The following is a 13733-nucleotide window of genomic DNA, read 5'->3' as shown; positions in this document are numbered from 1 at the left end:
TCTTACATATGTTATGTAACCAAGCCCATAGTTGAAGTTGAATTGTCTAAATTCGGTGACCTCTCCTTGATCTCATCAGCAAATGTTTGGGGAAGGCCACAAGGGAAAGGTTAAAGTTTTGACAGTCCAAAAGCAGCTTATGAAAGATGGGAACTCTTGCCTAGAGGCGGCCTCTGACTGAAGCCTGGTCTCATCCCACAAGGCATCTGGAGACGAGGAATAGAAGACCCCTTTCTTGAAGGTTATGAATTATCCAAGCTGTAGATTCTGTCAACTACAAAACTGTTCTTCCTATTTGTTGACCACGAGGTCTAGAGATACTCCAGTAATCCCTTGTCATACGTTCGGGTTTTTGTACTGCTTTATGTACTTAAAGCATACGTGGACAAGACAAAGCACAGTTGTATAGGTTTAGGCTGGAAGTTAAATGTTGACCTGTTGTACATTTCAGTCCCTGAAAGTCTCGCATAAAAGCCATTTGAGACGTTTGCTAAGTGATCAGCACCACTTAGTGCTCTTACTTGAAATGGTTTACCGGCAATGGCAGCAGACTAAACAGCTCAAGTTTTTCCCCCCTTAATTGATGTTCTGTAGAAGATGAAAAAAAATCTGGGTTCCTCCTGATGGAGGGATCTCTCTCGTTCGCAGTTGTTTGAAACAGACAAACAAACAACAGACAGACAAACAACTGCGGATTTTGTTTCCCTAAATGAGCATTCCCACTGAATTACAGCCCCTCACCTTCCTCCTGAGTAAGTTTGTTCTCACGTTTCTTACTGAGAGAAGTGTAAAGTGTGAATTCACTTCATACATTACTCTGATATGTTTCATTTTTCAAAATTAAATATATATAAAAATATATATTTTTTGTTAGTCTATACATTGTAGATTTTTTACATAAATGGCAATATTAGTTTGAAGTTTAGAGTGTATTGTAGATGAGCTGATAAGGGGATATCTGACATTTAAATAAAATTGTTCAAAAATTAATTCAAAATTGAATCGGGAAGGCAGAGGACAAGGGTCGACTGATGAAAGATGTTGACAGCGTTTGGTGTATCCTTTATTCCAGTTTTAGTTGTAAGACTTATCATCAGCTACCCAGATGAATTTTTTTTTCTTTCCATTTGGGGGGTATGTGGACAGCGTTGTGCCACAGTCCTGTTGAAGTGTTGCTTGAGCAGCGAGGCACTGAGGAAAAATGTGGGAAGAGAGTTTTGTCTCGAACAGTAATTATGCAACTGGTTTTTGAATGTAGCTACCATACAAATGTGGATCACCTTCATTTTCAGAGTTGTGTTCCTGGGTTACTTTTTTCAGTACAGTATAGTAGTTTTCATTTCACCTTTTTTTTTTTTTCCCCTAATGTCTGCCTTCACTAAAGTGGCTCTCAGTGTGCAGCTGACTTGTCAGTAGCCTGCACGTTTATTTTGTAGGCAGACGTCGGTATTTGGGTGTAAGGTAATGGATTATATGGAGAACAAAACAGTGTTATTGTGATGTTATTCCCATGTCATGTCATGTTGTGAATAGTTTTTTACCAACATGTAATCACAAATGGGAGGTAGAGCATTTTGTGTGTTTTAATTTCTACAAAAAGAGATGAAGAAAAAGACCTATACAAATCAATAGTGTGGCCTTTTCATTCTCAAGACTTAAGATGACATGATGGGAGAGTGATACCTTATCAGTGCCTGAACTTGTATTTTCATTTAAGACAGTTTTATTTTGTGAACCATATCATTTCATTTATCATGGAGATTAAAGAGGTACTTGTTCATTCCCCCACCCTCCCTTCTCCTAATGCTTTTTTCAGTTTTCAGGAAGAAGTTCAAATGGTATAAAGAGATTTTCTTTCAGTGTATCTAGTTAAATAAATAAATGTTACGTAGATCTTGTTTAGTTTTTATTCCTTTTTTTTCTAATTATTCAACTGGATTATATTGTCCAAACTGCTGTTTTAGTTAAGGTCATGGGTCCAGGTCATGAGTTTTCTTTCTATCTGCCCTATATTGCTAAATCACTTGACATTACGGGGTTCAAGAGATGCTGCTTTTGGCTCTGATTGTCTGCTTTTGATGCACATTAACATGTTTCAGTGTATGTGTTGCTTCAATTTCAATTTAGGGAGTGAGTTATTTTTCCGTGGTAGCTGGAGCCTCTAATGACTTGGAGCATTTTAAATTTCTGTATATCAGAGTGCAAGCCCTTTGCTGCAGTGACTCTCAGTATATTTAGTCTCCAGTGACGATTTTCACATCTGACCTTTTACTCTTCCAGCTCTTTGATGGCGTTGACGGAGACTTGTTGTGAGAAGTTCTGATTGCCTCTCTCAAATAGTTGTATCTGAAGTTTTACTTTTTATTATGACAAGATCAGTAAGTGTGCTCAATATTGCCGTTTGGTCCCAAGGGAAACTCTGACTTGACGTCATTTAGTATTCTGTGAACATCCCATTATCCTGCCAGCTCCATTCTCAAATTATTTGTTTGGGGGAATCTTATTTCATAATACGAGTCTTGACACAGAAACAGTTTGAAATCGGCAGAAAAGCAACCCGACCACTGCAGGAGCACATAATGTTAACAGACAGTTACAATATTATGATGGAAAATGTTTAGTTGATGGGCTTGAACTTCTTTTGGTATAAGAAAGCGGTAATGAAACACTTGCTTTCAGCTATTTTGTCACATCTCTGTCGAAATAAAAAGGAGGGAGACTATTGAGTGGTAAATACATTCACAGGTACAGAGCCTGACATCTTTGGAGTGAGGACACTGTTGACTCCTGCAGGGTCCTTGGAGTGCCTCACTCAATATCTCTCTTGCTCTCTCTCTCTCTCTCTCTCTGTTTTTTTTTTGTTTGTTTTTTTTTTAATTTTTTTTATATATATAAATATATATAGTTGAGAACTGTCTTGTATATAACAGTAATGTAGCAATAAATGTGCCATTTTTAATAACAGATTATACCTTTTCCAATGTCTGGCATTTGAATATTGTATACATAAAAGGAAAATAAAGGAAAACATTGTAATAAAGGGTTTATTGTAGTTCGGAAAATGAATTTGTTCATATTTTCCATCGCCAATAGCCGTTTAGGAAACAAGTGCGTTTGTGAAAGTTCAATCATTATGAAAACAAGACACCACATATGAATTAAATACATGTTCCCAATTTGTGCAATTTATTTCATAAAGCCAACATGCACAGATCTGGAGTACAAGTCACAGCTGAGTGGCCGAGCACACGGATTCTTTAAGACAGAAACCCTCTGAAATGGTGGCCTGAAACGACCCTGAGCTGGTACACGCAGCCCGCTTGTTATTTTGAACAGGCATAAGAAGAGGCAGCCCAGGGTCCTTCACAGCCATCAGCCAGAAAACATTGCATGGAGTCAAGCGACGCAACCCAGAGAAGGTCAGGATGGTCCAGAAAATCCTAAATAAGTTCGTCGGTCCCAAATACTTGGGTATTCTCAGGACGTGGTAAGTTAAACCAATAGCAGAGGCCGAGAACAGCGCCGGGAATTCATTTTGAGGGCTTTTGTCATGTTACAATTATGCTATGAGAGCGTCTGTGTCCTTGTGTGTGACTCGTTTGGTTTGCTAGCTAACTTTAGCTCAGCCTGCCTGTTAATTCCCTACTGACTTGGCTAACTAGCACAATCTTATTAACTAGATAACAGAGCAGCAGGGTTAGTGAGGACGAGACGGTAAATAACTTTATTTGTGAGTGTTGTGTTATCTGTAATGTATCGGAAATGTAATTATTTGTTAATCCTATCAAAGTTATTCTTAAACCTCGACCCTTCAGTGCCACAAGTGATTAACTACGCACTCCCATGCAAACATGTAATGGTGCTAATATCACAGTTTATCAAATATTTGACCAGTTTATGTCTGCAGAATCACGATATATATTAAAGGCTGACCCATATGTAGTATTATTAGAAAATAATGTGTTCGTCAATGGCTTTATCGCGCTTTAATGTACTGATTTTCTCCCTCAAATCTGATTTGATTGGTTGTACTTCAGCCTGCTTAGATTTTAATCATCCTTCACAGCTGTTTGTTCTTGTATTAACTTTGAGTGCACAGCGCTATCAGTGACCTTGCAAAGTGCACTCAAGAAGAGTCAGAGGGCCACTGCCGAGGAGTAGATTACAATGTTCATTATTATTCTTGTATATTACTGAGATCAACGAATTGTTGATGAGCTAATAAATGACAGTGAGTGCCAACTTATTCATTATCAACCCCATTTTTCTGTCACTCAACTAACAGGCCCTTTGCTGTATCAGTAATTCACTCTCTCTCATGCACTTGCCTTGAATTTACACCAGTGCTCAGGATAATTCTTTTGATTCTGGTCATCAGTAATCACAAATAAAATGCACTTGTGAAAATTGCAGCTGCTAATAAATTGAGAAAAATCTGGATTTTTTTTTTTTTTTTTAAGTTCAAACTGCTGCAGTCTGAACAGATCTTTAAAAGATGAATTTGGTATTTTTTTTAAAAGAACAAGCACAAGTGAGTCACAACCATCGTCACTGTGCCTGTTTGTGCGTAGACTTCGGGTGGTGTGCATGCTTAAACTTAAAAACTTGATCCTAACAAATGCATCACTCGGAAGATCATCATTCCACTTGAATTAACTAATTGAGTATAACTATCCATTTTTCTTGTGATTAGTATACTGTGATCAATTGTGTTTCTGTCTCATTAATGAATCCTATCGGTTTCTTCCATCCAGGGTACCAAATATGGTTGCCTGGGGAACAGTTGGCGGAGTGGCACTTGTTCACTTCACAGACTGGCGATTATTTCTAGACTATGTGCCCTACATTAGAGGGAAGTTCAAGAAGGATGAGTAAAGTCCCACACAACGTAATTGTGAGTGTATTGTTATAACCAACACTTGCTGTCATTCACACACTTTGTTTGTAATGTTCAGTTGGATCGCTCATTATCTTCAACCCCACCCATGTAGTCCTGATAAGACTCAGACAGGTGTAGGCCACGCAAGGTGTCCGAGCTGAACGTTCAAATAAACACTGAGTATTTTTAAAGGAGCTCTCTTTGTGTTTACACTGGGCAAGTTGGCGGACTGCACAGGCAACCCCATGCTGAGGACAGAAATGCCTGTTACTCTAAAAAAAAAAAAAACTCGAAAAAAATGTCAGCCACAGACATTGAGCTGCTCTTGTAAGCTTGTTAGGTGATAGTGCAGGCATGGAGGCATTATGCTTCTGTCTAATCTAAAGCTTTGCAAAGGGGTCAAACCAGTTTTAAAATAGAAACTGGGTCAGTTTATGACAAAATAAAGGTTCAGAAAAACTGTGCATTCAGCGTAACTGGCCCAACAGGTTTGAAATGTATTAATTTCAATTGTTCAAGTGTGTTTTTGTAGTGTAGTTTATAAGGCTAGTCTATTTTTAAATGGTCAGTTTAAATATTTCAATAATTAATCAAATATCAATAATGTGGCAATGTTTTTTTTTTTGGTTTTTTTGTACTGACCATGTGCACTTTCCTACCGTGATCATGTAGAATATCAGTACAATACGTTATATATTATTATTTATATTAATATATTGATATTTCCAAGCCCTGTTAAAGTTTGTACACCTTGTATTAAACAAAGGAGGAAGGATATGCTTTTCATACATTCAAACATGTATGTGCGCTGTGTGTCTGCCTACAGGACCAGAGCAATGGGAATGGGTGGATTGCATACTCAACACAGGCAGAAATGGGATGCTGTGGCTCAACATTCAGTCACTGAGGGCTTGTTAGGAGTTTGGACCACAGGATGCACTCAGTATAAATGCTGTTCTTCGCCCACTATTATTTCATGTAAATAAATCTTTAATGTACCCCAATGTGTCCAGTCATTCTGCAAAACTCCTGCTAATAAAATATCTAATTTGAACTGTTTTTTATTTTATTTTATTGATTTTGTGTGAAATGCTCCATATGCAATTTCGCATTTTTGTATTTACTTAAATTTTCATTTGCATGGGGCTTAGTAGACCTGTTCTCTTCCAGCTGACCATGACTATTTGCGCTGTAAAAGTAGTGTGAAATATCCTTTAATTGGAGACACTGCGTATGTAAAGATGCTGATAATATAATTCCCACTTCATGCTGAATCATGCATATCCACCGAGGTATTGCGGACTTGGTTGCAGGCCGTGAATGCACCAGGTTAGGACAGGCATTTTGCTCATTTTATCAGCCAGGCTGCGAAATTTGCGTGGATAATGTCTTTCATTTCTCCCATCGAAGGGGGAGGGGACTGAAAGAGGAGAGGGGAGAAGGGATTTAACATAGCGAGAGGGAGAAAACGAGATAGTGTCTCCAAGATGGATAAAAACGAGTAAGTATATCATCTGAAGGGCGATGAAACTACCGACGCGGGTACTTATGGTAAATGTAGCGTTTGATGCGCGATGTGTCGTTTTCATAATCTATCTGGAAAGTGTTTGTCATCGATGAGGCAAATGCACTCGGCGGTCTCGCATTTGCAAATAGCAAAGCTGTGGACTTCAGCTAGGATGTCGGCGTTTTTGCATCATTGTATCGAGGCTAAATTATCCTGATATTTGCAGCTAATGCTGAATTTAGCGCGGAGTCGGTGCTCTGCGTCGACAGTGAGCTATTTCGACACAGATTTTAATCGTTCAAAGCAGATCTTATTTTTCCTGCAGCGCTGTGACACACACACACACACACACACACACACATACACACACAAAGCCTCCATAAATGCATGACATGCCTTTGTTTTTTTAAAATGGTGTCTGTGTATAAGCGATCAGATCTACTTTGTTCATTCAGAGAAGCCGGCTCCAAGTCTGAATGACAACGGTGGGCATTGTCGTGTAGAAACGGCTCTCCGGTTTCACGTAGCTAGCTTAATGTTAACTACATGAAACTTTCACATGTTGTATTGCCGAGCGAGCTACAAGTGAGGGGCGCTAATTTACTGAATCTAGTTCATTTAATTATTCAGCGGCGTCCATTATTGTTGTCAGTGCGCCTGCTTGGCTGCTGTTTACGGTCTATTTGTGGCAGTAGCCTAATTTATGTTTCCCATAGGTTAACGTTGGTGTTGTGCTAGCTAGCAGCGTCAAGCTAGCGTGAAAGCACGGCGGCACTTCCGGTAGAGCCTTTCAAAATAAAAGCAGCGGCTGAGGCGTTTTGAGGGGCTCTCCTTGAAAATGTTTGTGTTTCTTAAAGGGATTCACCTCCACACGGTCGCTCTCTTTTATTCAAGAATTAAGGTGAATAACCCAACGTTTTGGGACAACCAAAGAATTCAGGTAATAAATAGTTTAACAATATCCAAAGACTAAGAATATGAATTTCAGTTGTAGTTGAAAGCTACGTTGAGTCAGTAAGTAGACCTTGAGTTAATATTATTGGTTGTACTTTTCTCATGGGCAAGAATTAACTTTCATATTCACATAAATTACATTTAAAAAGTTGAAGAACCACGTGATTTTTAAGAATAAACAATTACAACCAATATAACGACATCCTGTTTAAAATCCTACGTAGTAAACATGTAATTGATTCATTAAATATTTTATAGACGTCGTTTCATTGTAATTTTGATTTGTAATTGAATATTTAAGTGAAATTTCTGTTATGTGTACCACAATTTATTAATAGAGACTGAGATTACATTTTCAAAGGGGACCTGAATTACAGGAAGGATTACAGGACAGACCGAAGAACAGCAAGATATCACATATTCATAATCAAGTCACAAGACTTGTGAATAATAAGAGAATAAGATCGTGACTGTTTTAGGGTACATTTCTAAAAAATTAGAGAACAAACAAATGGCGCGTTTGAGGAGTTTATGCTGAGAAAATGTGCGCTTTTATTCTGAAGCGTGATCCCCCCCAGCTTCCTGTCCCTACGCAGCCATGCTGTCCTATGTTTTCCTTGCGGATGTAGCCCTCGTGCCCCGGCGAGACAGTCAGGTAGTGATGTGGCCGAGGTCCGCGGCGGAGCGATCTGCGCCACGACAAAGAGAGGAGATGTTGTTAGCAGGGAGATCCCATTACGGAGGAGGCATGTTGTAATATGGTCGAAACAAAAGCGTAAGAGGCGATAGTCCTGCCGCCCTAAATATAGACTCATCTCCTAAAATCCAATCCGGTTATTCGCTGTAACTTTTAGTGGATTTATAGGCTACTCGCGTGGGAAATGGAGAAGAAAAGGTGGGATTGCACTGCTCTCCCCAAGGGCTGGAAAATGGAAGAAGTGACCAGAAAGTCGGGTTTGTCAGCCGGAAAAAGCGATGTCTATTATTTTAGGTACTAAACGAACGAGGGCTTGCAAAACTAATAGGACACCGAGTTTGCGCAAGGAAACCGACTGTAGTAGTGTGATGGTGGTGGAGGAGGTTGGGGGGGACGGTGTAAAGTTTGGGAAGAGGAGGGGAGGGTGTGTGTGTGTGTGTGTGTGTGTGTGCGCGCCCGCGCGCAGCAGGCCAGCCAGGCCAGCTCCCCTCATGATGGGATGGGGTGAGAAGGAGTCTGTCCCACCGTGCAGGCCAGCAGCAGCACTAATGTTAGCAGCTCCCGCCTGGCGAGGCCTTTTGATGAATAAAACTCAGTGTGCTCTCAGCTAATACTGTTTATTTCCCATTGAAGTGAATCAACAACGCCAGATTTGCTTTCATTTAGCAGAGGAGAAGAGCAAGATGAGGATCAGAGGCAAGAGAGGGGGGAGGCGGGTCGGTTGTATAGTCTGTGGTAGGCTAACTGTACAATCCTCCTGGTGTTAACTGTGGTGTGTGATGTAAGATACATTTGCATGAGTTACTAGCACGTATCCACCCACAGTTGTTCTTTTGTTGGCCATCGCTCAGGCTAAAGATATTGTTGCTCCCACATGTGGAGTTGCAATGTTTCCATTCTGAAACATTTGGTCAAATGTTAGTACTGCCATGTTTACATTGTGATCACCGGTTCTTAGAGGTTAATGTTAAGGCTGTGTCTATACTGTTCTTGTCTCTATATATGTATGTATATATATATAGTCATTATACTAAAATGTGTGCCACCTGTAATAGACAACAGGGCTTAGGTGGAGTGTTCATCAAAGATTGCATCCATTTCACAAAGTAATGTGACTTCAGCATCATTGCCCGCTTGAATGTGCTCTGCCTCTACTTGCTTTTGACTTGTTGCATGTCGTGGTCCTCATTTGTAACTTTCTGTCCCCTGTGTCTGTGTTTTTGAAGCGTCACCCTCTCTGTTTTGTTCCCCTGCCTTCATCTCCGTTTGTTTTTGGGTTGTTGTCCCCCCCCCCCCCCGTCTTGATGTCTCATTGTGTCTGTGGGAGGTGATGTTAGTATAGTGGTTTCTCATGTCTCTGCCTCCCCGCCAGTCCATCTGGGAAGAAGTTTCGGAGCAAGCCTCAACTGGCCCGTTACCTTGGCAACCAGATGGACCTCAGCTCCTTCGATTTCCGCACGGGGAAGATGCTGATGAGCAAGCTGAACAAAAACCGTCAGAGAATGCGCTATGATAACAACAACCAGAACAAGGTGAGACAAACGGGCTCACGATGACCAGCCACTGGCCGCCAAACACAGGTGACGGCGGGCCGGTCGCTGAGCTCTGCACGCCAACACTAACTGGGTTGTATCTTTAATCTTAAAAGTGTTTTTAGTCCTATAGCGTCTTGAAGTCTTGGCACAAGGCAGCTTTTTATATATTGGTTGTCAAACTTTCATAAATGTAGACGACTAACTGTTTATGCGTAAAAGCATGAATATGAATATCTGCGTAACTAGATGACACAGAGCTTTAGACAGACTGATCTAGGAGCAGGTTTACTCTTTCTTTTTTTTTTAAATGTCGTCTTTCTTTTTGACCTATAGTCTCAGATGTGTCTTGTATATAAAGTTTTTTTTAATGAATAACTGTGTTCCAGCTGATTATGTTGAACTTAAACAGACACATTTCATCAGCACAACAGACGCCTGTTCTACGAAGCAGGATTTGGTGTTGGCGAGGTTTAACCCTGAGTTTTGGGGGCTACGACGGTGGTTCACTTCCTACCAGGGCATGTCACCATGGTGACTTACACTGCACATCTAACCTGCTCTGGAGGAGTTTATATTCATGATACGAGACCAGCGCTTTTAAAACACCACCAACTGACCAATCAATCGTGACATTAGACGCTGACAGATCTGTCGACGTGTGTGTGGACATTTGAATAATCAATCGTACGTAATTGCACACAGTGTCTCTCTTAATGGGGAGACACTTTGATTCACGTTCCCTGACGATTATCACTTCAGGTTTTTCCTGTTGGCTGCTGTCAAAGCCGTCTCATTGTGCTTTTGTATGTCGATCATCTTACAACAGAGACCGACTGAAGAACTAAAGCTTTGTACTTGTTGTACTTACCACTTTTAATTATGTGTTTACATGTCTTTTTTATTTGCTCCCAAATCTGTTGCAGCTCAGAGAATGAGGCTAAAATTGTCATACACGCCATGAGAACATATCTAAGTAGCACATTAACTTACTGCAATACACAAATGTGATTATAATCAGATGTACTACTTCTACGTAATGATCGGACATTCACAGTCTGTGAACTTCAGTTCAGACTTCAGCGCACAGACTTAATCCTCTTGGCGCGACTGTAATCAACACTTTAGTTATGTGTTATGTTATTATGTCATATTCTGTCTTTACTCCTTTAAGTTCCTCCTGGCCTCATCCTCCCACAACATGTGTTTGATGTTTTTAAGGGCAAACCTGACTTGAACACATCGCTCCCCGTCAGACAGACGGCCTCCATCTTTAAGCAGCCTGTTACCAAGGTTACCAACCACCCAAACAACAAAGTGAAGACGGATCCTCAGAAGGCCGTTGACCAGCCCAGACAGGTGAAAAACCCTCTGCCTGTTACTGTGTAAATCACCCCATGTAAACCTGAAACACGTTACGTGATTCTTTGAAACTGGATGAACTCGACTTCAGTTTGAATATGTTGATTTATTTTGCTGTATTGGAATCAGTAGCATATTTCCATTGAAGCAGTTGGGTTTCTCTCTGTTAATATTACTTTTTTTGTCTGCAGCTATTTTGGGAGAAGAAACTCAGTGGTCTTAATGCTTACGACATTGCAGAGGAGCTGGTGAAAACAATGGAACTGCCTAAAGGTCTGCAAGGTAAAATACACAAGTTAAACATCAATTCTTCAGACAAAATCAACTGTTAATACTCTGTAGTGTTGTAGTATTGCTCAGCAACAATTCTATGTTGTTTGCTTCGGATTTAACTAATCTTGAGCGCAGTTGCAGCTTTTGATGTGTCTTCCAAACATTTCTTATACCCGCCCGGTTGGCACCTCAGGTGTTGGCCCAGGATGCACAGACAAGACTCTGCTGTCGGCTATTGCGAGCGCTCTGCACACCAGCGCTGCTCCCATCACCGGCCAGCTTTCTGCGGCTGTGGAGAAGAACCCAGGAGTGTGGCTCAACACGGCACAGCCGCTGTGCAAGGCCTTCATAGTCACAGATGAAGACATCAGGTGGGCGATCACAGAACACCTCCACATGTTTTGTTTTTTTTTAACAGTGTCATATCCAAAATGCAGTTCCTGTTCTTTGTTTGAACTTGTGCTCTTTTGGCTTTGAGCAAAATACACGTGAAACAGAAGTTACAACAACCCGCTATACCAGTTCACGAGATCCTGGCCTCCTTTGTTAATCTAAACCAGAGTAACAACTGTGCAAGGGCAGAGTCACAAAAACAACAGTGGAGAAATCTTCAACTGCGACAATTTTTTTTTTGTCATTTGGATTCATTCAAAGTTAACCGAGTCGAGTCTGTTCAGAAATTCCACTGTAGAAACACACCATCTGTTCTGTGCTGATTCAGCGGCTGAAATGGACAGCTGTAACTGCCAACTGTAACCGCGTCCTGTTGTGTACACGTGTAGGAAACAGGAGGAGCTGGTGTACAGTGTGAGGAAAAGGCTGGAGGAGGCACTGATGGCTGATATGTTGGCCCACGTCGAGGAGGCCGCCAGCGAAGGAGAGGCTCTGAAGGAGGAGGGCAACGGCAGTGAAGATATGGAGAGCGTATAGCACAGGTAGGTGACGGGACACATTTAAGAGGATGTAATTGCTGCGTAGACAAAAACATCTACAAAATTCTGTACATTTATTCCACCTGTTGCTCTATTCCACAGAAAACTAAGTGAATTTAATGTTACTTGCTGTCTTGTCGGAGCTGAAATGCATGTCATGACTCTTTTAACATAGCGCAATAATTATTACACAGTATAAGATGAAAGCCAGCAATCCAAAACACTAGAGAATATATTTCTTCTAATTGGTGATCCTTTCCTCTTGCAGGGTTTTTGTGAAGTCCGTATGGGTTTGTTCAGCGCCTGCACACACACGACCATGAACAGTAGGAGCCCCACAGCAGTCCAGCCCTGAAGCTTTCCCCTTGTATCTACGTCCAACTTAAACCTTAAACTGACTAAACACCCTCCCCGTACAAACGAACAAACTGTTTTCCCCTTGGGAGCGCTGGGGGTCTCAAATCAGTGTATTCATCATTAATTCCACTGAATGGGACTTGTTGACTTCATCATCAATTAAATCACCCCGCGTATTGCTGAGCTCAGTTGATTTTTCACGAGGACGTTTTAAAAAAATATCCCTTGACAAGAAATGATGTTAAATGAACTTGCAAATATTAAAAATAACTTATCTACAGTGTCAAAGTCAGTGTTCAATGATAAGCGTATTTTTTACTAAAAGGCTTTGAATGGGTTTGTATTTTTGTGACAATCATGTCAAATCCAAACATTTTTTGTCAGCAAAAAGTTGATCCGGACGCTTTTTTTTTTTTTGTTGTTTTTCTTTTGGGCAGATTGGATATGAATGTTTTGTAATTATGACATGTCTCTCTCTTGAATTTTATGATGCACTCCATGAGTAGTAGACACAAAACACACAGACTGTTTTTATTAGTGGATCCAGCTCAGTTGCAATTATATAAGGAGTCGAGATTCTCTTGCTTAGCTTCAAGGAAATATTGTCTTTCACGTCAGCTGTGTTACATTATGAGTCATGTTCAGTACTGACCAAAGAGGGTGTCATTTTGAAGAGGGTGTAAGCTGTCTGACATGCGTGTAACTAAAGTCTAAGCGATTTTATTGGCTCTAAGGTACACATGATGGGGCTGAGCACAATGGGAACGAAATGACTTGAAACCTCTTTCTATTATAAAATTATTACTGTTTTTAAACTTTCATCATCGTCATAGGTGCTTACTGATGTTGTAAAACATTGCTGTTTAGTGCCAAGTTCTCTGTCACAGCGTCAGTCCACTTTTTTAATGTGTCAGTGTTACCACACACGTGCTGCCTCCTCATAAACCCACGTACAAAATTGGTGACGGCAAATTACAGTTAGGGTAGAGTTTTAGAGTTGTTTCATTACTTGGAGAATAATTTTGTTTTTGTTTTGTTTTTTTATCTGTTTGTCAAGGTTTGATGGTGAATAATGTATCCAGCCCAAATAATGAAATTCTCTTCTCAATATCAGCAGGCTGATTGCTGAAATGAATTTGATTGTATTACTTATTAAAGAGTCGGTATGTCATTAAGTCTGCTGCAAGTGTGTCTGTTTTTTTTCTGTTAAAAATACTGAAAATACTTTTTATATTCACAT

At 40.4% G+C, this 13733-nt stretch overlaps 2 protein-coding genes across 5 annotated transcripts; both read left to right on the top strand.

Annotated features, from left to right (window-relative positions):
* Nucleotides 1–3372: 3372 nt before the first annotated feature.
* LOC139202775 (cytochrome b-c1 complex subunit 10-like) lies at nt 3373–5933 on the top strand. The gene is made up of 3 exons (XM_070832349.1): nt 3373–3487; nt 4755–4894; nt 5706–5933. The coding sequence occupies exons 1-2, from the start codon at nt 3426–3428 to the stop codon at nt 4873–4875; spliced, it is 183 nt and encodes a 60-aa protein (XP_070688450.1). The 5' UTR covers nt 3373–3425; the 3' UTR covers nt 4876–4894; nt 5706–5933.
* Nucleotides 5934–6319: 386 nt separating this feature from the next.
* mbd3b (methyl-CpG binding domain protein 3b) lies at nt 6320–13668 on the top strand. Of its 4 annotated transcripts, none has more exons than XM_070832878.1 (7): nt 6320–6380; nt 9410–9569; nt 10791–10928; nt 11123–11213; nt 11398–11575; nt 11987–12139; nt 12405–13668. In XM_070832878.1, the coding sequence occupies exons 1-6, from the start codon at nt 6367–6369 to the stop codon at nt 12132–12134; spliced, it is 729 nt and encodes a 242-aa protein (XP_070688979.1). In that variant the 5' UTR covers nt 6320–6366; the 3' UTR covers nt 12135–12139; nt 12405–13668. The 4 variants fall into 4 exon arrangements, with proteins under 4 accessions (XP_070688979.1, XP_070688980.1, XP_070688978.1 ...); XM_070832879.1 differs by lacking the exon at nt 6320–6380 and adding an exon at nt 8018–8235; XM_070832877.1 differs by lacking the exon at nt 6320–6380 and adding an exon at nt 8018–8331.
* Nucleotides 13669–13733: the final 65 nt, after the last annotated feature.

Source organism: Pempheris klunzingeri, chromosome 6, assembly GCF_042242105.1.
Source record: "Pempheris klunzingeri isolate RE-2024b chromosome 6, fPemKlu1.hap1, whole genome shotgun sequence".
Lineage (NCBI taxonomy): Eukaryota > Metazoa > Chordata > Actinopteri > Acropomatiformes > Pempheridae > Pempheris > Pempheris klunzingeri.
This window is presented reverse-complemented; position numbering and strand designations above follow the sequence as displayed.